Source organism: Haliaeetus albicilla, chromosome 22 (genome assembly GCF_947461875.1).
Source record: "Haliaeetus albicilla chromosome 22, bHalAlb1.1, whole genome shotgun sequence".
NCBI lineage: Eukaryota > Metazoa > Chordata > Aves > Accipitriformes > Accipitridae > Haliaeetus > Haliaeetus albicilla.
Window position 1 is genome coordinate 18,435,999 of NC_091504.1, and position 24,630 is coordinate 18,460,628.

The 24,630-nt window shown below is 42.3% G+C and overlaps 1 protein-coding gene across 1 annotated transcript; it reads right to left on the reverse strand.

The window, feature by feature from the left end:
• Positions 1-12,406: 12,406 nt before the first annotated feature.
• TMEM130 (transmembrane protein 130) lies at positions 12,407-24,552 on the reverse strand. Its single transcript, XM_069810179.1, has 8 exons — positions 23,873-24,552; positions 21,003-21,293; positions 19,029-19,197; positions 17,741-17,910; positions 17,023-17,107; positions 14,901-15,103; positions 13,726-13,838; positions 12,407-13,081 (listed from the first exon to the last, which is right to left on the reverse strand). The coding sequence occupies exons 1-8, from the start codon at positions 23,946-23,948 to the stop codon at positions 12,905-12,907; spliced, it is 1,284 nt and encodes a 427-aa protein (XP_069666280.1). The 5' UTR covers positions 23,949-24,552; the 3' UTR covers positions 12,407-12,904.
• Between the last annotated feature and the right edge of the window lie 78 nt (positions 24,553-24,630).

Genomic DNA, 24,630 nt, shown 5'->3' on the forward strand with positions numbered 1-24,630 from the left:
TGATCTAGCTCATCATAGTGTCTTGCCCCTGGGGAGGCAGCAGGTTGCAGTTCCTGGCTCACATGAGACAACAGATAAGGGAACCAGGGGTTAGTGACCACTACTTCTTGTTGACACATGTGCCTCAAGGTGATGTGATTCCTCACTGGGGCCCAGCACCAGCCTGGAAGCTTGCTGTTCAAAATATCAGCTTCATCTTCTTTGCCACCCTGGTTTACCTTGCTGACCACCAGTGTCCTGTCTTTTGAGTCCTTTGACATCAGTGCGAGGTCTGAAAATCTAATTTTGTCTGAACCACCTAAGACTAGACATTGTGTGACTACAATGATGTGTCAAATCTGTAAATGTTGTCTGTTTTGGGCTTTAAAGGAAAGTACATATGAAGGAGTGAGGAGGAAGTGTATGAAAATCCCTGACTTGGGTTTAAACAGTGATGACTAAGGATTGTCTACACAGGAGTTTCCTGTGTGGTGAGGTAGGTTTTGAAGTGAAGTGCTTTATACTTAGCTGCCATTTCCATCTGCAGTGTCTGGATCTGTCGTATCCCTCCTACAGTTTTCTGAGGCAGTAGCACAGCCGAGTTAGCCAGGGACAAGAGACAGAGAGACCTAAGGTGGCTACTTTTAATGGAGACTTTGCACGGAGTGTATAGAAAGCTGGAAATTCATATTCTTGCTTAGAGGTCCATATAATTTGCACTATTGCAGAAAAATCTCTGTGTTCCTTTGCACATTAGAACATAGACTGGTACAGTTCATCTGCAGTGCTTATGGAGTAGTCAAAGATAGGTGGAACATGCACTTTATCATGTGCCTATAAAAGTTTGGATGCACATATATGTTTACTGTATGTCTGTAGAGCTTTGTGATCTAAGAGCACCTGCGCTACTTGCCCTGAGTTACTGGCAGACCTGCAGTGCTTCCAAATGCCTGAAGCATTTGTGTGGTATTCTGGCAACCTTTTTTAATAAGAGAGTTGTTATAAAAGTCCCAACAAGGCAAAAAACTGCAAAGGTGCATTAAAGATAAATGAAATTCTGGCAGTGATGCAGTCCTGGGTTACTCACTTCATAAAAGCCATCTTGATAAGCGGCACCCTTGAAGGACAACTTTCAAAAGCAGAGGTAGGATTGTTCCTGGCAGGACCCCTCCTGCTTCATTGGCTTTCAGTAGCAATCATGCCCTTGCTTGCTCTCTGGGCTTCTGAAAATTTCCAGGCACCATAGGCACAGTTTTGCAAGAAAAGGTAGAAGTGCTATAATTATGTGCAGCTTCCTCTTAAGCCACCTAAAATAAAGCCACTTATTTGTTTCCTTGTCAGATTGTCTGTGTGGCAGTTGTCTTTTTGGCTGTGATAGTGAACCTAGCGTTAAATGCTGTATTAAGGTATTAGAGAGAGGAGAATAATGTAAACTGTAGTTATCAGTGTTTTAGCTTTCGGAATATTTTGCAGGTTTGGGGGCAAACTGAATATAAGGTGATGAAATGCGAGGACCCTTGTTTTCCTCCCTTCCCTCATGGTGTCTCTGACTCCTCCAGAGCACCAAAGCTCATCCACCTTGAATCCGTGGAGGGAAGCCGAGGAGTAGTTTCAGTGCAGCTTACTGGATCCTTGATGCACTCTTGAAGGCTTTTTGATTGCAGTGTTATTTCCTTTCAGAGCCAATGTGATTCCCTCCGTGCCACAATAAAACCACTTAATAATCTTTCTTCCCTTTCAGGAGAAAGGAAGCAATTTTAAAAAATATATAGCCACATATATCTTCAGCATTTCTAGGCTAAAAAATATATCACATTTAAAATGTTGTGGCTGTGGCTCTGCACGCTCTTCCATGTCCAAACAATGCAATGTCATGCTCCAAAACTTCATGAATTGTGAGATTCAGCGCTAAGCTGGTAACATATACATTGAATTTTTTGAAAAGTTACAGTGCTGCATACCATTAGAAAGAGAAAATATTTATTTGTCCTCTGATACTGAGCACTGATTAATAGCCATGTCAAATCTGAATTAGAAATATTTTAAATTGTCACACTCACCAGCAAATAAAAGGCGTATTAGATTATTTTAGAATGCTTTTATAGCTCCATGTGAGTAATTCAACAGATGGTACTAAGGCACTTGGCTATAATGCTAAAAGAATATAAAAAATTGTCTTGCTTAAAATAAGAAAGTAAATTCTCAAAAAATTCTACAACAGTTTCAGAAGTGTGGCATGTGCAGCATAGGTAAAGAAGCGAACGTGAATCCTGAATGCCATAGCCTGCCTTAAAACCCCAAGTAAAATTTCATGCAAGCAGTAATGCTGTCCCACATGCACATCGATGAAATATTTGCATTTCATGGTTATGTATCTGTCTTGAAGATAGATGTGTGTATATAGGTACAGGCTGTGTTCGCAGAGTATATGAGTTAGGGAAACATATCCAGCTGCTGTGAAATCATGCTAACTTTGTGGCATAAATTAGGTGGAAATTTTCCAGATTTGTATTTAAAAATGGCATACTCAAGAGCTTTGGAACTAAACAAGCCCCATCTGTTTTAAAAATTATACAGCACTAAGAACGTGCCCCAGTATACATCAAAATCTGGGATGTTGTATAAGAAACAGTAATTTCTAGGGTAGCAGGAAGATTTCAAAAAATTGATTTTGTATGTCTCTTCTTGAAGCAGTTAGTTAAATGCGTTCGTTGCCTAAAAAACTAGTAAGTTTTTAGTGCTAATTATGAACTATTTTCAAGTTTGATTTGTTGATGGAAGTGTTTCATCACATCTTATGACTGAAATGTATTAGTTAGTAGGTCCTGCTTAGCTAGGACAGGGCTCACTCTGGCACCGGCCAACCCATGGCCCACCCTCTGCCTAATAGCCATCTTTGAAACAAAAATGCTTTGGCTGTAGATACGTCTAAACTTGGTTGTGGTTGGTGCTGCTGAATGGGAATATCCAATGATATCTGAATTTTCCATAGCCTTTGCATCGAGTAACTGTTCCTTATGAGATGGACTTGTGAGCACAAGGAGGAGAAGGTCATCGGGAGCAGTCAGCACAGGTTGACCAAAAGTAAACATGCCTGACCAACCTGACTGCCTTCAATAATAAAACAACAGGGTTTGGGGATGAGGGAAGAACCTCCCTGTCTTTTACCTTGACTTCAGCAAGGCTTTCAGCAGTCTCCTAGACACTCCTCTGTCTAGTGTGGGACATGACATTCTGGATGGACAGACAACTCAAAGAAATGGTTGGATGATTGGGCTTATTGGTCCTGGTCAGACTTAAAGGCATGTGACAAGTGCAGTACTCTGAGGTCTGTCCTGGGGCCTGTTCTGTTTATGACCTTTACCAGTGACCTGGAGGAGGTGATGGAGCACACTTTTGTCAAGTTTTCGGGTGACACCAAATTTCAGGTGCTACCTGTCTGTAGCTTAAGAGCAGACCTGCCTTTTGCAGGAACCTTGATAGGCTGGAAGGCCAGCAGGAACCATATGAAGTCCAGTAAGGACAAATACAAAGTCTTGCACCTGGGAAGAAAAAGCCCTGTGACAATAAAGGCTCCAGAGGACAGAGCCAGACTCTTCACCGGGGTGTGTTGTGGGAGAATAAGACACAGCACCTGTAAATTGCTACAAGAGAGGTTCAGATGGAGTGTAAGGAAAACCATATTCCCCATGATGACTCTCAAGCGGTGGAGCAGGCTGCCCAGAAAGGCTGTGAATTTTCTCTCCGTGGAGTTTTTTAGGACCTGACTGGACAAAGTTCTGAGCCACCTGGTTTGACCTGAGGCTGGTGCTGCTTTGAGCAGCAGGTTGGACACAGAGACTTCCTGGGCTCCCCTCCAGCCTGCGTTATCCTGTGACTCTGTGATCCTCTGCGAGTTTAATGTTTTGGGGTTGAACGTTTTTTAGACTCATGGGTGTTGTAAACCAGAGCTGACCACAGCGGAGTCAGATCAACATATATTAGCACAGGATTTGGTATTTCAAGTCTCCCAGAGTCTGGGATATAACAGAAGAGAGATGCAGCTCTATAAAATGACAAACCTGCTGTACGTTTGTTGACTGAGTCTAACAGGGCTGCTCAGCTCTGTTTTCCTTCAAGTTTCTAAAGGCTGGCTCAAAGCTCATGCATACAATTAGTAGCGAGTAAACCAGGGTGTGAACTGACAGCACATCAGCTGACGCCCTGAATTCCTTTGTGTGAAGCAGCTTGCTTTACCCAGAAAGCGCAGTGAGGCCCTGGACAGATGCTCTTTTGCAGGTCCAGCTGAGCCAACAGAAGATGCTATTGATCCAGATGCTCCTCAGTGCTTCTCTGCCAGAGGTTGCTGCCCTTTCCTATTTGCTGGCAGGAGTTTGCATGAGCATGTATGTACGCCTTCGGTTCAGGCAGCGTCAGCAGGGCTGGTGCAATCTGGCCATGCGGTTGGTGTGAGCTGGCCCCAGGGATTTGGCTACTGTGAATTAGGGAATGCTCTTATGGTTTGCTCAGTGTGGCAGATCCAGTGCAGGGACAGGGAGAAGGGCTGGTGAGTGCTCCCATGGCACAGCTGGAGCAGGAGGAGGGCAGCCCTCTGAGGCTGACGGCACCTTGCGTGGAAGAGCATCTACCTGAAAAATGAATGCAGAGGAAGTAAGGAGCTGTGAATTCACACTGCTCTCGCTGTGCATTAACTTTCTCACTTTAAGAGGTAGATTAGACTGCTGTATGTCACAGTCAGTGAACCATGATACCCACCTTTTCTGAAAACTCCCTGTAACGTTGTGCACAGGCCTTGATTACCATTGTCTGTCTCCTTGGCTCTCAGGAATATGTTTTACAGAAGCACAGATGTTACCCAGAAAATTCCAAAACCATAGAATTGCCTCATACTTTTTATGCTTTTTGCTTCACCTTGATATTTCCCCGAAGGATGCTATGCCTTCTTCCATCTCTTTCTGGACAGGTAGTCCCTTTGTAATGTCCTGATATAGCTGATGTTTTTTTCTTTTTTTAATTTAAAAGCTTGCTTCGGAGTTGTTTCTCCTTCCGTGACAGTCAGTCCCCAGGAATTATTTTGTTTTTTACATAATTTGCACGTCTGTGTTCTGTCTGTGGTGTGAAAACCAGCAGAATGCTGGCTGTTAATAATAACAATCCTATATCCATTGCTTTCCTATTGCCACTGTGACTCTCCCAAAGTCATTGACAATTCATCATCTTGTAGCAACTCAAAATAAGCAGTGTGCAAGGGGTGAATTCCTGCTGGTTTAGCGTGACTATTAAGTGTCCTCATTGTGTCTTACACCCTGACCACTTCTTGACACTGGAGGACAGTATCAGTTCATTTGTCACCGAACTGCGGCCACCTCTGCAAAGGGCATGGCAAGTTTTGAACAGGCTCAATCTGATCCAAGCTAAGCTCTCTGGGGAAGGGTAAGATCTGATGATGATTATTTGTGGCAGACATTTGCCTGTCCTGTGATGATGTGGGAGAACAGCTCTTTAAATCACAGGACTGTCAGCGGCTGCAAACATCTGTGGATATGGGATCTGTAATCTCCCCTCTCAGACCTTGACATTGCTGTTTAATCTCTGCTATTTGTGACTACAGGTTTGTTTTTTTTTTATAGGAGTCATATAAAATCCACTGCAGGAAGGAATGACCGTGCATTTCTCATTTGAATGGCAGTGGATATTGCACAAATACACGCGTATGTCTCTCTCTCTCACACACACACACACACATATATGTATATAAAAATAAAAACGGGGAGCTCTAGTGCAAATGTTGCCACATACTCTGGAAAGCCAAACGGGGCAGCAGTTAGTACATGAGATGGAGCTGTTGAGTTTTCAAGCAGTACAGTAATGAAAAGCAGACATGCCTCTGAGTCCTGGTCAGCCCTGATGGTGACACCCATGAGAGCCCAGTGTAGGCCTCAAGGACAATATGCCTGGAGAGATGTAATCATTCCCTATTAAAGTGCTCATTGTTTTGGAATTGAAGACATTCTTTACTGATCAAAGAGCTGCCTTTGATTAATCAGTTTTGAAATGAATGAATTTCCAAGTTCTCATTTTTTGCTTTTCTTAGGGGATGTATTTCAAAAGCCTTTTGATCTTTGGTGATAGGTATTTAGTAAAAGGCAGGTACACTTTAACAGAAAGAACCATAGAAGCCTTGTTGTAAAGGGTGACGTATATAAAGCTCTGATCAGAAAACATTCAGAACACGTTCAGCAGGTCCGTTGACTTCAGTGGGCCTGTGCACACTCAGAAGGCTGCTCTTGTGCTCGTTCTTCAGCAGGATCAACAGTTTTAAAAGGCAAAACCAGGCTAGTGGTCTGTGGAAAAAAAAAGGGGTAATATCTACTGCAAAGGTCAGAAAATATTTATGTGGCATCTTACACTAACAGAGTACAGGCAGCACAAATCTTTACAAACAGGCATCCTGCTGGTCCCAATTGAAATGTAGGAGGCAGTTAGTGTCTCTCAATTGTAAGTGTCATTTGATCCCCAGGGAGGCATTTAATGGATGATATTTCCCTACTGAGAGTCCTGTCTTTTCTTTCTGTACTTCATTAGTAATAGCTGAGGGTCCTCCTGTTCATAAAAAATGCATGCATTGCTTACCTGATTTTTTCACATACTGTATTATAAAAAAAGATGTCATTGCTAAAGAACTAAATAGAATACTTGACCTTTAATTACACGGTGTCTTCCTGTCTGCAAGCAGGTTTTCCCCACTACTTACTACCAAGCTGAAGGGAAGGAAAGAACAAAACAGAGAAAAGAGAATAAAACCAGAATAAAATATTGGCTATTTGCAAATCCACTTGCCTCTGGAACTTCCCCCCTCCCCATCTAAGCTGCATGGCCTGGGTTGGTCTTAAGGATACTTCAGAATGCAACTCCTATTGGTGGTGAGGTATCTATGGGAAATGGATGCCTCACTCCTGCAGAGGTGGACCTGTGATATGAAACACTCATCTTACTGAGTATGAATAATTTTATCCATAAGTGAAATCTTGCAGTTGTTTGACAGGGTAAAGCATTACTATCCTACTGCTGTTAGAGGGAGAAAAAAATTGCAAGAACTCAAAATACCAGAAGTAGATCTACCTGGAATAATTTCAGATTCAAAACTCAAGCTGTAACAAAAATCCAAGTCTTTCACTGGTGGCTCAAGGGGAATATATTGACTCATCTCTCTCCCCTAGGATCAGGGGCTGCCATTAATTTTCTCATACTGTCTTGGTTGACTGCTCTCCTATATTCTCACAATGTTTTAACTCAAACGTTGAGTTAAACCTTGATCAACTCCACAATATATAGATTATTTAGTAACAGAAATACATTTTTTTAATTGGTCTAATTAAATACAATAAAACACTTTAACATGCAAATATAGAGCCTCCCAGGAACTGCTGTGTGTTGTTGGGGTTCAGTTCAGAAACGCAGCTCTATCTGCCTTTACAGCTGCAGCATTCCTGCATAGGGCACTCGCCTGGGGTGGCAGAGAACACGCTGCGCTCCCTGTCATAAACCCGTCCTGTTTGTCCCCTGTGACCCGTGAAAATGCTCTGGATTCATTGCAAGGGTGAATGGCAAGCAAATTGACTGCATGTGGAAAAAATCTGATAGTGGTCTAAGAAATGATTTTTGCATTTGGCACCGGCTCTCCAGATGCAGGTGCTTACTGTAGGCCGTCTGATGTGGTCCTGAGAACTGGGCTCTCCCACGGAAGCGTGGCTGCTTATCTTTCCTTCGGACCCTTTCCACCACCTCAAGGAGCTGATCCTCCAAGTCTGCTCCTGCATTTGTACTTAATCACATGCTTAGTGCTTTGCTGAAGCAAAATCAAAGTGGCCGGTTTCAATATTGGCTTGGTTTTGTTAAATTGAGCATGTTGTGTTTTGTTACATAGCTTGGGGTGGTGAGAGAAATCCATTAAACTTGAAGTTAATTAGTATGGGAAGACTGTAATTTATCAAGATTGCCTGAATGAAATAATGGCATTGCTATTTAACTAGCAAGTGTATTTGGATTTTTTTTAGATTATTTTTTCCTTTTTAATTTAATTCAAAATATTATAAGTACTTTGCATATAATGAAAGAAGATTAGATTAAGGACAGGAAACAGAAAAGATATTAAAAACTTATGGCGTAATATTTATTTTTTTTGCTATTAAGTACATGCTGTTGATCAGATAAGAGAGCTTTTATTGCTGTGGCCTGTTCTCATTTTGTATCTAAATTGTAGCTGAAAAGATGCTTTAAATGATAGACTCCTAATTTATATTACCAGGAAGGACTGAGCTTACAGAACTATTAAACCATAATGTGCCTGTTTGTTGCTTCTTCTGCTTCCCTGTTTCTGAGACCTTCCACTGAAGCAATGGGGACCTCCAGGTGATTTCAAGAAATGTTTACACGAAGATGTGTTTTATACTGTGGGCTGCTTTCTTCTTCATTTGCCTTAATTTAAGACAAGTCATTGTAGATTGAAATCTCACAGTTACTCTCCTTTCTGGAAGAAGATACTGCTTTCATTCACAGGAATGCTCCAAGTCCCACCAGTTTCTAATCACGCAGCATGTGTCCCACTGACGTGAGGGACTGTGGAATGGGTGTTGTCACGTCAAGTGCATTGAATAACGTACAGAAAGTTCTCTCCCAGGAGTGTTACTGCCTGTGCAACTTGCTCGGTCTGTCTGTCCATCCATCCATCACCTTCCAGCGAGAGATGCAGGGCTCACCCCGTGGTGGGGCAAGTGTTTCTGTGCGTAGTGACCGACACTGAGTCATTTCTCATAGTTGCTTGGGGCGGCACCCAAAACTACGGTACTCGTCTTGCGAATAATGTCCATCTTTTATCGAATCTGGTTGTGCATTTAGCTTACATACCACAGCGAGGCGTGCGTAAAAATATTCACTGAAAGTCAACCAGTGGCTCACTCCTGCTGTTGTGGGAGTGTGAAGATTGTGGCAATATTCTTGTGCAGTGGGAGACACCTGCTGTGCACTCTACAAATCGCAACTCCACGCTGCTGCTGCTGTGCCCAGGCTCCTCGTTACAGCCAGGGCAGGCAGGCGTGATACCTAAGTTGGTGTCTGTAAAAGGCAACCTGAATGTAGTGCTTACCTCACTCCACCGACTGTGAAAAGAACCAAGATTAGGTAGATGGTCCGCATGGTTCTTTAATCTTTTTAATCTTGAATTTTATGCAGGCATCTACACCTGCCTCTGCACGAGCAAGCTCCGTATCTCTATGTGGCTCCCTTTTGCCTCCTGTGAATGGTGATAATATCACTCCCCTGCCTCCCAGGACTGCTGTGAGTACATGCATTAAAAATTTATTTGGCTGGGGTAGTCTTTCACTAGTGCTCTAGTATAATTTGCTTTTGCAGTTATGTCAGTTGTTGTACAGCTATGGTATTTTGTACAAAACCCACTATATGCTGTGACTGCTGTCTTTCTGCACGCTGCTGTAGGAATTACGCACGCTGGTGATGAGCATACCCATCTCTGAAAGAAGTTTCTGGAACTTCTGCATTCCCCACGTTGGTGGCTGCAATTTAAAAATCCACATTTGTAGTGCTCGGTGTGCTGTCAAAGCTGAGATCTGCAGGATTTAAACAATTTTGTGACAGCTGCAGGATAGCACTTCAGTTTCCATGGAAACTGGCACTGGCTCTCCAAAATCAAGGTGAAGTGTTGGCTGATTATCTAATAATAACGCTGAGCATTTAAATATGAAGTTCTTCACCTTCCTCTTGCTGAAACAATTTCCATTCCTACCGCATCCAGGAAACACAGTAGAGGTCCTGCAAACTCAAACTGTTGTCACAGCTTGGGCTGTGTCATCTACTTTTCAGAGATGAAAGACAGAATTCAGCCTTGACCTGTTCAGCCACTGAGCCTTATGCTCTGCTGTTAAGATAAAGGGCTAATTTGTCCCCACATCTACTGCATAAACTGGTACCATTGTTTATATGAGTAATTACAGAATAACAGAAGTTCTTTTGCTTTACTGTGTGTTTTTATACTATGCCTTTCCAGAACATTTTTGTCTTCAAATGCATTTCCTTGTAAATAATTCTCATTGCACGAACTTCTTATCTGCTCACACTCTTGCTTGTCACGTGAATTTAACTGCACTTTGGCTTTGCACTGACCAGAGTCTTGTTTTGAATCAGTGAGTTTCATCGTTTTGCTGAACATTCCTTTTTCCAGGTCATTGATTTCTAAGGTTAACAAAATGAATCCTCCTGCTGATCCTTGTTACGTCCCACTAATCTCCTTGCTATATCCTGAACCGCTCAATTACCTTTTGTCTTCAATTTCAGAGGCATTCATTGAACCCACAGATCAGTCTTTTGTGCAGGAAGCAGTTTCATATTGGATTCAGGAACATGCTCGTGTGAATATTTCTCATACTTATACCTCAATTTGTTAAGGTTGTTTAAATTTTCTTGGTTAATTTGCTTCTTGACATGTCCTTTTAAGTGTACTTTCTCCACTACTTATTTTTTGCAAGAGATGTCTTTCTTTCTAACCTCTATTCTTTTCCATCTGCTCTTGAATAATATCTTTTACTATTTGATAGTCTTGACTTTCCACTTTGCAGCACTTTATCTTTTCCACCCTTCTGAATCATTTGACTCCTTTGCCATCCTTTGTTTATTTTAGGCAGAGAATAAGAGCCAATATTATTCTGAAGGACGTTTGCTCAGTTTTCCTCAATAAGAAATTGGGGATTTTCTTAGGCCTGTCTTTCATATCACTAATTCCATGTCCCTCTTTTTTTGACTGGAGGTTGATACCCACTTTAGCCAGGTTTGGCATGATCAGTTGTATCTCAGCTTGGATGTACTGGGGAGACCAAGGAAGCACAAAACCAAAGAAGCAATGTTCATGGCCTAACACCCCATGATACCCTTTGAATCAGCTGGGTATTAATGGAAAATGGGGCAGAGCATAGGTCTTACTCCTTTGATATGATCTTCCTCCAACCCAAATGACCCCTGTTTCAGGTACCTATAACTGAGTCTGCTCTCATAGTTATTGTCTTTGCTAGGAGTGCAATATGGAGAAGAGAGGGCTTTTTACACGTTGATTGGTGTGCCAAGGGGTTGTCTTTAGGTGTATTATAGCAGCAAGGGCCACATATCTGTCACAAACATAATAAAAGGAGAAGCCCAAACTAAACTTCTGGCTGCAGGGAGCCACTGTGCACTCTGTCTAGGGCCACCGTCACTCTGAGTTGCATTTTTCACATCAGAAGCCTGTTATTTCCAGTGCCCAAGGACCATGTAGCCATTTACAGAACACACTGACATCCCAGAACAAGTCACGTTACCTTTGGCAGTGGCTCAGATGTCTGGGATCTTGGGGATAAGCAATAAAACTGAAGCTCTCGAGAGCAATAGCTTCTTTGCTAAGGAGAAGCACATTTTTAAAGTGACTGAATATGACTGAAGATAAGAGACACCAGAGCACTGAGAAGGAATACAAACGACACCACTCCTAATCAACAAGCTTGCTTATAAATACAATTTCTCTTTAGAAAAAAAGCCAAAAGAAGTTCTGCCTTGGAAAGTATTTTTTGACAAAACCTTGGTTTTACTGGATCATTTGTTATCTTAGATGATCCTATTCTATTTTGAATGTATCAAGTTAATTAAAAAAGCACTTCTGAGGTCATGTAATTTTGTTCACAGAGGACCTGAAGCTCTGGGCTTCTCTGAGGAAATGTAGAAGTTGAATGCGTGAGATGAGCACCCCGAAAACCTCATGGTAAATCCCCTCACATTCAGACAATTATCTCCCAATCAGCGCATTTGAGAAATTATGACATACCTGAAAAAGCCAAAGCCCACGATACCCATAGGCTTTAAATCAGAGGTGGGGAAAGCATGTCACATTTAAAAAAAGAAATGGCCACAAAGGCACTTTTGTTTAAAAGCCTCTGGGGTACTCCGAAATGCCTCGTAGCAGGGGGCAAAACCTGACTGAGCAGGAAGCTGATAGTCGAAGATAGTCTGCAACAGGCATGGAGTTTATACAGCCTTGAACATTGACTGTGAATTTGAATTGAATATGTTTTGCTGAGCAGCTTTGAGCTACTGGTTGTTGCATTTTTTGGAAGAGGAGCTTTGGTGACTAGCTGGGTAATAATATGAGAAAGATAAGAAGAACGAACAGGCTGAAAAAAACCCCCCACCTACTTATACAGATTAGAGTGGTGTACTACTTCACAAAGTGTTGGAAATGTGTAGTCATCTACAGCATGTGCTGCAATCCCGCCAAAATACTGCTAGCAGCTCGCTCTCCACGAGCAGGTCACCAGCCACTACAGTCCCACAGAAGCCCATTAACTTAAAAAGGGGGTCTTTTAAGACAGGAGTGAAAAAGACAACATAATTAGGTAGTCTGGTTCATTGGAAGCACCTAGGCCATTCTCAACCTGGACAAGTCAGTTCCTTTTTAGAACAAATACACATTCAACAGCATTTTGGGTGACTTCCGTTTCCAGTAATATTGTTGTAACATAGGAAAGAGAGGTATGTTTGTCTTAAGCATTTTCTTCTTTGAAACAGCGGAAGGAACGGGGAAATTACAAGAGGTAGTGAGTTTAGCAAACCTGCACATAAAACAATCTTTCATAAGAATAAAATGCTGCATTTATAACTGTAAGTGTATACACCCGTATAATTTAAAAATACAAAGCTACTTTTACTGTGTTTCAGGGCTTGCTCTTTTTTAGTTCAGAGAATGAAACGATCAAGTGCTGGACTTAAAGTGGTTAATCTCATTGCATTGGCAAAACCAAACCATTCATGCAGCACTGGGCTTTTAACTCATCTTAAGTGAGAAAGTTAAAACTCAGCAGTTAGTGTAACCGAAGTGCAATTGTGTTCTTCACACTGTGTACATTTTGACTGGCTTGTAAAAAGAACGTAGAAGTTCATGACTCTCCCTGGCAGCTTCTTGAGATGACCGAAGAAAACATGATCTGCAACATATTTGGCCACAGCCTGACTCCGAATGAGAAGCCAGTTTCTTATCAGACAGTGGAGAAAAGTCAAAGTCAGCTACCTGGAAAAGGAACATCAAAGAGATAATTTTTAATTTGGGTCCTCCTGGCTCATAGCTCATAGGCAGTCTCTCTAGAGGTACATTATTCATATTATGGCATGATGTAAAGTGTATTAGGTACTTTCCAAAGGGCCGTGAAAGCTACTTTTGATTTAGGAGCTCATGCTTATTACAAATACAGTAACGTAGCAAGTGAAAGCTACACCAGAGATGGAAGGGAGCTGGGGAGATAAAGGTCACATACTAGAGTCAGGTGACTATTTAGTGCAGCTTTAGGTAACATACCGACCCTTTTTTACTATCCTATATCCTCTCTCACTACCCCACTGCTTTCTTTCATGTAACCAATGTGAGGTAGATCGTCTGGAAGGGATATTTCAATGCAAGCACCTGCTTGGGAATATTAACAAACCGCCCATGATAGCCCTGGCAACTTGAATTAGTTATAGTTCTCCACAACAAGCCAGAAGCACGCCTGTTGCTTAAAGTGTTGTTTGCCTACACTGTTCAGATTTTTTCATGGAACGGATCAAACATAACAGGGAAATACTCCCCCCCGCCCTGTTTTTCTGGGGATTAAAGAAGGGAGATGGCTGAAAGGTATCTCATTGCTATCTCAGCTCAAAGTAAGAGCAACTGAATACCTCCACGAGATCTTTTTGTTGTGTGTTACTTCGAAAGGTCGTGTACAGCACCAGTCCTAGCATCACTGAAACCAGAGCAATGCAGAGCAGGACAAAGAAAGCCGGGTGGATCCCTAGGAAAGAGCACAAGGGCACATTCCCGGAGTGATACAATACACTGAGAAAGTGCAACAGTGAGAAGGAAATCATGTTTTAGGAGAAGTTTTTGTATTTTTAGAACAAAGGACATGTGTGTAACAAGGGATACATTTTTCAGCCCAGATCACTTCAGGTCTTTCTGAAATCTCAGAAGTGGGAATGCGGGGTTGTGAGATTGTAAGGGTCTTTCCCTTTTTACCCCTCTTTTCCCTTGAATAGCCTAAAAAACCCCACCTGGTTACATATGTTAGCCCTAACTCACCAGAGTGTTTGTACCTCTGTGGTACCCCAAGAGGACAGGAAGGAACCTCATCTTCACAACAGCTAGCAGTCTCCAGCAAAGAGGATTTGCACACTTAGCCCTGAGTGCACACCACTCACACTGCCTTCTGGAGTGAGCTGCCCTGTCTGTATACAAGTGCTGGCCCTCAGTGAGATGGTATAACCATTCTGTATCACAGCCAGCCTGTCCTCTGGTCAGGTCCTCTTCACTTGGCCACCTAGCCACTTTCTCAGATGATTCAGGGACCCAAAAGGGGTATGTGTGAGCAAGCATCGGGGAGCCAGCAGGGATTGCTGGCTGAGGGACAGAAACCTGTAATGAAATGGAGGCCTAGAAAAATCTTCCCTTAAAAAAACCCCTATAATTAAACAAAAAGAAGAATTGAGACTGCTTAATTAAGGGAATGTTACAGACATATATGTTTTCCTAGTTATCCTCTCTAACTACAAGAGCCAGACTATTTAAACTGAAAAATATGTAACTTAAGTAACAGCCTTCCCAGGAAACTCATTAACTTCAAGACACTCTTGAGACCTAAGGGTTCAGCAGGATGCAAGAAGCTCAGAGCAATTAGAGTAGGCACATTATAGGCTCTCCTTTCTCTTCCTCCTTCCTATGCTTTTAGGGATCTATACCAGTTTCCAGAAACCTCATCTGCAGGCCGGTTAATCCATAATTGTCCCTGACATGTTTGAGACTGTCGGTTCTCTGACAGGTGGGAATCTCCGTGCTGCTCAGACTAGCTGCTCCTTACCTGTTGGCCACACTTTTATTTCATGGTACGTCTGCAGCATCGTCACACCGTTCTCCACTCTGACACTGAGGCAATACTGTCCAGCATCACTGAAGGTATGGCTGAGATTGTAGCAGGAGCCATTAATCACCACCAGATGGCATTTTTCACCTTCAAGTGGAATGCACTCGGACTTTATAAGCCAGCATAATGCTAGTGGTGGGCTGAAATGACAAGAGCAAAAAGAAAAAGAAAAGGAAAAAAAAAAAAAAAGGTGAAAACTTTGCAAAAATTTCAGCTAAGAGCTGATGAATCACTTGGTTAAAATAATATAATAGTTTTGAAAATAATGAAGTTAATCTAAATACAAATAGAGAAGTAATTAACTGCACAATTGTTTGGTTTATAGCATTTGTCAAATGAAAAAGTTCTTTGTGATGCTTCTGTAAAAGCAAGCCTTTCAGCTGAGAGCTAAACACCTGCATGGGTCATAGGCAGGCCATTGTGTGTAGGAAACCCCATAGTCCTTCTCCAATAAAGATAAAAGGAATCTTTTTTTCCTGCACTTCCAAGAGAGTATAGGTTGTTTTTCCTTCGTTCTTCTCACAGAAGAAATCACTGTCTGTGCTACTGAAGCACACCCAAGACTCTTCTGATTAAAAAACCCCCACAACCAAATGGAAAGCATGTAAGATGAGCTCTGTACAATGGACTAATAGCTAGAAAAGGTAAATAAATTGCAAGGATCACAATACTCCCTTACAATAACAAAAAGGTTTTCATTTGCTATCAAGCAATCTAGGTGCAATCCACTTTATGGCCATGTGTCTTCTCACTATGTCTAGCTGATGCCTTTTATTTACATTTTCAGACCGTTGTTCCAACTAATTCTGCTTGGACTCACCTTAGGCACTACGGACTTTGATTCTGATAACAGAGAGAGCTTTTCTTTACCCCATCTTATTAGTATTTTGTTCCTTATCTCTCTAGGACATACTCTGCTAAAGAAAGCATCATGTTTATATGTTTAGCTCATTTTCCAGCTTTGTTTTTGATAACCCATCTCTCAAGCCTTTGTCATTGCTTCTCTATCACAAACTCTGATTGCATCAGTCCCAGCCCTGTGGCTAGGAGGTTAGGTCTGGCAAACATTGTCCATTCTAAAGTCAAGCCTGCTTTTAGGGATCTCAGGTTTGCCTGTAGTGGGTTTTGGCTGTTCATATTTACTGGTGCGCCATCTCCAGTTTCCACTCCTGCCAATGCGCCGTTCAATTTCTGAATGCAAACTATGCTGCTTTGTCTATTGGGACTATTTATGCTTTTGGCAAACAACTGTGCTGGGTGCTGCTCATTCCATCCTACACCCCTATTAACAGCCCTACTCTTTTTTTCCTCTTTTTTTTTTTTTTTTTTTAAAATCCAGCATTAGCCTAAACAGCTCCCAGTAGCAGAACGTGAAAGCGTCACTCTTCTGGAGAATAAATGACTTCTGTAGTCATGGAGTTTTTATGGTGAAGGAGCTTTCCTGAGTGTTTCAATGGTATTTAAAATGCTTCTGCCATACAAAAAAACTCTGATGTGTTCTAAATACTGTAGCTTGTGCTAGGATCGAGGTGCTTGTGACTCTCCTATATTCTTATAAAATCCTCACTACATGGAGCCTCTCTGTTTTATTCATCTTATGGCAATCTTTGCCAAAATTATTCCCCAAACCCACTAGTCCCATGCGCCAGTCAAGGATCACTGCTATGCAACGGGACTCTGAATACAGTTTAATTTAATGGTGGGGAAATTGGTCAAGGAGAAAAATTCAAAAGGAATTTTTAAAATGTAATTTTTCCCACTATCTTTCTCTGGCTAGTTCTCTTTTAACATTCTCTTCACAAAGATATAAAAATAACATTTGCTTTATATAGGAGGATTCTACTTTTCTGTGAAGATGCAGGCTCTTTCAGGGTCTTAGAGTTCATGGTATTTCAAGTCAGGAAAATGCAATAGTCAACAGCATTTTGTTCAAAGGAAATTTCTTTTTTGCTTTAACAAACAGTTCTGTGGGCTGCAACTGACTATTTTAAGGAAACGGGGGAAAAACACTTAAATAGACAATGCATTTTGGGGAAAAAAAGTTGTGTTTGCTACTTACGTGCCATTGATACGAAGAGATAAACTCAAGTTTTCCATTACGTGAGTCTCTCTGGAGCCCACTACATGAATGCTTTTAACAGCATCTGAGAGGAAGAAAAAAAAGCATATCATATCCCACGTGTAAACCTGAAATTCATTGCTTTTCCAGTGAAGGTTTGTTTTCATAGACTTCACAGATTTTTTAGCTCCACCAGTCACACAAATAATAATACTTGCCTCATACCCAAAAAGGAAACCTACCAATAGAGTTGTAAATTTTCTGAATGTTTTGTGATTTCTTTTTAATATGTAATCAACTACTTTATGAATCCTTCACACTTTTACTTCTGTGTTTGTTAACTCCTGAAGCTGATCAAATCAATGAGACTTTCCTAATGTTTATTTTAACTAATTTATTTTTTAGGGATAGCTGACGTAACTCAAACAAATCCTCTAAAGTTATGGTAAACATTTTACTGTAGGTTTTAAGTGTATGTGAGACTTTGACAAAAGACAGAAAAACTTTTGATAAATGAAAAAGAAACAGAAAATTTTATATATTTCCCCCTATTTTTTCTGCAGTAGAACAGCGCAATGGAAACTCTTCCTTGAATAATGTTGACCAGTTCTTGCATGTGAAACAATGCTGAAGTTGTATTATCACATTAAAGCTAGATTGTATCTGTACATCTATATAGCAAGTTCTGTTCTGAGTATGCAAAATGTTTTATAATTACCTAACAGCTCCAGAGCAGTGGTAAAATCACCAGTTTTCTGCACCATTTCTCTTTCATGTATGATGCTTCCAATTTGCTCCCATTCAGCTATGACTTTCAGATGCACTGTGCGATTCCCCATGGTAGAGCAGTTATAGTAGACAAAGGGTTCCTTGGTAATCTGATAAACTCTGTGTGTAACATGAAAAGATTTAGAATCAAAATTGCCTTTTACCAAGTCCTTGCATATTTCTGATTTAAGAAGGACCAAGCTTGAATATTTTCTTTATAGACAATGCTACAGTTGGCTGTGATTCTACTTTATGTCCATATCAATGATGATTAATGTCTGTGGCATTACCAATAAACTACAATCAGTATAAGACCCAGAGTATATTTATGCATTTTTAATCAAAGAAACTAAAGATAATGCTAAAAGAACTCACAAAATGGAACAGGAATAGTCAGTAAATTATGAAAACTCCATTTATTGCAGATGGACTGTAAGTTAACTGAAGCACTAAGGTCCAGAGGAGGAGAAGAAAGAAAGAAAGAGAAAGAAAGAAAGAAAAAATATAGTATTCAAAGACTAAAACTTAAATTTCTATTTCATATGCTTATTTGTATTAGACATATATTTGTCCTCAGAGAAGGAAAATAACTGAATTTTTTTTTCCTCCCTACTGCAGAGTGGCTTAAGGGCTAGATACTACCCATGGTTTTATTTTTGATGGTTATGAGCTATGTTCCCCCCCTGCTTTTTGCTATTAGGTAAGCATTAGGTGTGTGTTAATATGCACCTCCACATTATTTGAGAGACCTATCCACTTTCAAAAGCTCCTCACCCAAGCTGTGGTATATTTATGGGTAGCTGGTCATAGTAATAGCTACTTATTGCCCAACCACAAGTATACTGCTTCCATTCTCCTTAAGCACACAAATTATTCACATATTCAACAATAACAAACTGCTAATGGAGATTGGCAGGGGTAATGATGTTTTAAAAGAACAATTTATAATAAGTTACTTTTTCCAGTTCATTCAGTTCAGCTCATTGCACACATAGTAATACACCTAAGCATATATTTGAACAAGAAACTTAGGTCTTTAAAACATCACATTTTTGTGAGTATGCAGTGATTTCTGTGCCACAGTTTTTGTAATTCACCTGGTTTATATGCTAAGAATGTACCAACTGACAAAGGTGCATGCTTTGTCCTATGATTTAATCAGGATTTTTCTCTAGATAAGCATCTGAATCAGAGCCATCGTGAATACTCATTGAAGCAAATGAAGTAACCACACCTACCCATCTCCAAAATCCCAGTTGTAGACAAACGATGCTGACTTGAAGTAATGACTTGGGTCGTGAAGGCAGAAAGAAATCCGGGTCACGGCACCCATGGAGGAACTAGAACCATGAGTGATAAGTCTATTGTCTTCTATCTGGGCAATGGTAAGATTCCCTGTGATAAATTCTGCAGAATAATAAGGTGGAAAAAGAATGACAGCATATATCACTTTCATAGCATGCTCTGTGTGAGTATCAAAACATTATTTAAATGTACTGCATAAGTCTTTCTGTGTCCTAGTCCAAGTGGTTAAGTGTATTGTATATCTATTACTCAGTGTTGTTACATGTGTTAGTGAGGCAGAGAGATTAAACTACTTATTTAGTGCTATACAATGGGTCATGATAAAGCTTCTAATAGAACTAAGAGAAATAATCCTGGACTGACTGAAGTCAATATCAATTTTTACTATTGATTTAAAAAGAACTGGGATTAACATCAAGTATCTAGATCAAAGGATTGAGAATCAAACCAGTATACATGCCCTTAATGTTTGGGGTGGTGGGTTTTGTTTGTTTGTTTTATGGTTTCTTTTATGTTTCTAGTTTTTATTTTTATTTTTTAGTTTTAGCTACTTCCACAGAAACTAAAATTTGACTACTGTGAATAACAGATATGCTATACATTGTGAATACATAAAGGGTGAAATTTTGATTTTGATGTCTGCGAGAGATCCTATGCTTGAGTTTGTTTACAAGGACTAGCAAAGACTGATATAAAAAACCCTCTCTAACCTATAAATGAAGAGGTATTATGATGATACACTTATCAGTGCATTATAAAATTAATGGCTTATTAATTACCAGTAACAGACTCTTACCCTCAGAATGGGGCTGGTAATGTAGAACTAACTGGAGTTGTAGTTTATATGAGTTATTGGCAACTACCTTTGGGCCCCTCTGAAGCCCTGGTGGGTGCTCTTGCTTGGGGAAGGCACAAAGTTACAGTGGGATCTTACCTTTTACAGCTATAGAAAGCTTCTATCCCTATTGCTTGTGGCATGAGAACATAAGACAGTGCAAAGTGAAAAAGGAATAAATATATATTCAACAAGGCAGCATAGAAGAGATCTCACGTATACTTTTATAAAGACTTATCCAATAAGCTTGGTGTTTCTCAAAGAAAAATCTCAATAGCTGTTCCTCAAAATGTCAGCTATGCCCTATGGTTAGCTCTTTTGTCCTCATGCATGTCCTTAACTTCGGCTGGGAGCTGGAGTGTATAAGTAGAGCACTGGGACATGGGGTTGGAAGGACGTGATTACTAGTCTCTGAAATAAGGGATTGTGGGAAGCTGTCAAGTGGTATTTCATGTCAATCCCTGTATCAGAGGTTAGGTTAACCATACTGCACCATTGGTCAATTTGTCAAAAAATGCGTATTTATGGTTATGAATATTCCCAGTAAGCTGAAATTGCACTTAGCAATATTTGGAAATGCAGCCATGACTTCGCATTTAATTTCAGTTAACTCGGTCAGAACTTTAAAAGAAAATGTAATGGCTCTGTTGTGCTGATGGCCTAAGTTTTTGCTGTGTCATGCAACAGTGAAAATCAGTAGATTGTCACTGCTGGTGGTCATCCTAACTTTAGGACTAGAAATGCTGGGAAGCAATGTTTTAGGAGTCTGGACATCACTGAACAATGCTGACGTGTGAACCACAGCTAGTGAAGCATCTGGTTTCTAGTTCAGTTTCTCTAAGTGATAGAGGCAGGATCACACTTGCTTCCTGGATGTAGGTAGATTATGGCATGGCCCAGTTAGTACAATGCCATCCAAACCCACCTTCAATCAAAGGGCTACACCAATCAAACTTTGTTGGCAGAAGCCATATTTACACCCGGCTTTCATTTTTCTGATGCTAGCAGAGGCAGCAAGCATCCTGATGTATACTGAATTCCTGAAGGCATGGAAGTTGTAAAGCCATTTTACCTGTAATCTGAAGCACGGTGACATTTCTAGCAACTGGCCGACATAACCAACAGTTTCTATGGGTCACCCAGACAGATACAGGAAAAGTCCCAGGGAATTCACCGGTCACATTAATTACGGAGTTAAACCACTGCTCGGATTTCTCTATCAGAATCAGAGGAGCATAAATCCAGTTAAAGTGATACAAGTTTGATGCGATACTGTCATTCTTCATACTTAGACTGGCATGAATAGTAGCTTGAGCTCCCGTTGTGATGGGACCATTGTTGGTTATTTCCAGACCATACTCTTCTGTGGAAATCAGAAGAAAAAAAAAACAACCCAAACCTTGTTGTATTACATTTTTGTTTATTTATTTACATATTTTAACTAGTCAGCTGTAGTTATGTGACCCACAATGACACTCATCCCAGCAAACACTTTACCACTTTATTTTTAACCATTTAAAAACCTCAAATAGAAACTGTTGCATGTATATAAGAGTTCAAACAAGTAGCATTAAACAACATGTTAGACGGGTCCTAGAAATGTTAATAGTAGAAGGGAGCTTCAGACTAGAACATCACAAAAAATTTGATGAGGTTTTATAGGCAGAGCTGGGCACTGGCTGTAGGTTCAGTGTCACTAATGATCTAACATGGTCACTAAACTTCCAGCTACTGGAAGAAAGTCAAGCTCAGCTCAAATCTCTCTCCTAAAAACCTGAACTTTCAAACTCAGGTAGGATTTCATTCAATAGACTCCTTGTCAGCTCTGTTCACCCAAAAGTCTCCCCTACCTTCCTCTAACTGAACAAAAGCCCATCAGTACTAGCTTCTTCTTTATGGTCCACCACTGACTTCCTTTTCTAGGAAAGGACCAAAAATCCCCATGTAAATGTAACTTGTACCATACCCTAGTGACAGATCAGCTGCCATCCAGAAGAACCTGGACAAGCTTGAGAAGTGGGCCCATGTGAACCTCATAAGGTTCAACAAGGCCAAGTGCAAGGTCCTGCACCTGGGTCGGGGCAACCTCTGGTATCAATACTGACTGGGGGATGAAGGGATTGAGAGCAGCCCTGCAGAGAAAGACTTGGGGGTACTGGTGGATGAAAAGCTGGATGTGAGCCGACAATGTGTGCTCGCAGCCCAGGAAGCCAACTGTAATCTGGGCTGCATCGAAACAAGTGTGGCCAGCAGGCAGAGGGAGGTGATTTTTTTATGATGAGGATGGTGAAACACTGGAACAGGTTGCCCAGAGAAATGGTAGATGCCCCATCCCTGGAAACATTCAAGGTCAGGTTGGATGGGGCTCTGAGCAACTTGATTGAGTTAAAGATGCCCCTGCTTATTGCAAGGGGGGGTGGACGAGATGACCTTTAAAGGTCCTTTCCAACCCAAACCATTCTATGATTCTATGAAACAGCAAGGCATGAGAAGTGCAGGACCTGTGATACTGAACCATCCCTGCTGCTGTGGAACACCCACCATTACCTTCTCTGCCATGTTTACACAAGATACTTACTTCAGCTCTTAAAACTACTGCAATGGGCAGAGCATGAGTGAGGTTGCGTTTTATGGAAAGGATACATCCAATTTTTCCAAAAAACAGCAGTGCGACAAGATTAAATGACCTGCATGTCTTAAAAACAAACAAAACAACCCCAAAACAAAAGGAAAGGCAACAGCCACTGAAAGTTTTGAACTGGGGTAGAGCTGGGAACAGGATCTGGTTGTTTGCCCCCAACATGGAGCATGTTTCCTCCCTGCATCAGTGCTCTGCCTGGCTATCCTCTCAACAGCGAGCAAGGGGGCAATGCTAGGCAGAGCAGCAGAGCTGTGGGGGTTCTCATGCTGATGACTTTGCTTCTCCTCTATTTCAGCAGCCACCAGATTGCTAACAGGGACCTGAATCTTTGAGCTTCAGAAGTTGCGTTTCTCACTCATCCATGACCTGTAATGCAGAGGCAGCACTGGGGTCAGCTAAGTGCTGTGCTGCCTTTCCCGCACCTATCAGCTTGGGATGGGGTGGAAGGAGAACCCAAAGCATCTACTTAGTGCCTGCATTTTATTTCACAGATTGCGGGTGCTGAGCAAATCTGGATGCAAAAGGATTGTGAGAAATAACTGTAAGATTACTGCCTGAGCAAGAACTCCACTCTTCCCATTTCACAACACAAGGAATGGCCCCAAGTTCATATGTTTGAGTTAATAGAGAAATGCGTATGATGTGATGAAATCTGGCACAGAGAGGTTTCAGGTCTCTAGAAGATTCAGGCTACCCTCTGCTTTGTTTCAGCAGAACTTGGGAAAAATATAGCCAGCTACCTCATGCTTATCTAGCACTTCTCCTTGGAGGTTATCACGGTGCTTTACAAACCACGGCTATACTGAAGCCCAATAGCTGCAGCAGTTGGAGATTAAGCGGCTAACCCAAGGTCATCCAGTGAGTCACCGGCGGAGCAAGATATTTCATCCAATTCAAGGATTTCTTCTACCTTTCCGACCTCTGCAGAATGCAGCCCAGCGAGGCTGCCCGAGCAAGAGACAGAGGCTGCCCGGGTGCCTTGTGACCCACGGCGCTGGGTCAGCGGAGGAAGCAGATGTGCAGCTTTTGGGTTAGGACGTGCAAAGCAGAACCCCGGCTCCCCGGGATGCCCCAGCTTCACTGCGCGCACCAAGGTCGGAGCGCCTGAGAATAAAGTCTGGGGAGGGGAGAGGGTGCCCGGAGCTGCCTCCATCCCCTGTCACGGCTAGCAACCCCGGGAAGAGAACCACCACCACCACCCCACAAGTAAAGCAGCTCACGCCTGAGGTCTGCCCCCCCTCGCCCGCATCCCGGGAGCCGCTCCCCGGCGGCGATGACAGCGCAGACCGGCGGCCCCTTACCTGCCGCCGGGGAGCCGCGGCCGAGCAGCAGCACCAGGCAGGTCAGCAGCAGCACGCTCGGGGCGGCGGGGGACATGGGTAGGCACCGCCGGGACGGGACGGGGACCGAAACCGCGGGCGGGGAGTCGCCGCGCTGAGGCCGGGCGCTGCCCCCGAGGCCGCCCGCGGTACTGCGGCACCTCTGTCCGCGCCCCCGGGACGCTCCCCCCCGCGGCAGCGCCCAACCAGCCTCTCCCGGGGGAAGTTCCTGCGGGGTTGTGTTGCTAACGTAACGGGCTGCTGCGAAACCGCCGGAGATTTAAAAAAAAAAAAAAAAAAAAAAAAAGCACAAATGCTGCCCATCTGCGGAGAGACTGGGCACAGCTCTGGATGGGTGAGCGTTGGGGAAGGAGTCTGTATTTTGGTTTGGTGGCTGACACGGCGAACGTAAAAGTGTTTTTCAGGCTCTGGTGGTGTGAGGACGCCTCAGCCACGGGCAGTTCGGCTGCGGTCGCTCAGCTCGTCGTGAGGAGTCTCTAAGGCGAAGCGTGCAATGGGAGCTTCTGGAGAGAGCCTCACAAACGCAGTGCAGGGGTTTTTTTTGTTGTTTGTTTGTTTTGGTACTTATTCGAAGCCCTTTCTTACTCCTGGCTGCAATTATTTTGTTGTTCTTGTACGGTTCAGCCCCCTTCTACCGCCTTGGCTCCCGGTTCCCCGGTGCGGCGGAGCCGCTTCTGCCGCCGCTCCCCCGGGCGCCGCTGCAGCGGCGGGGCGGGTCC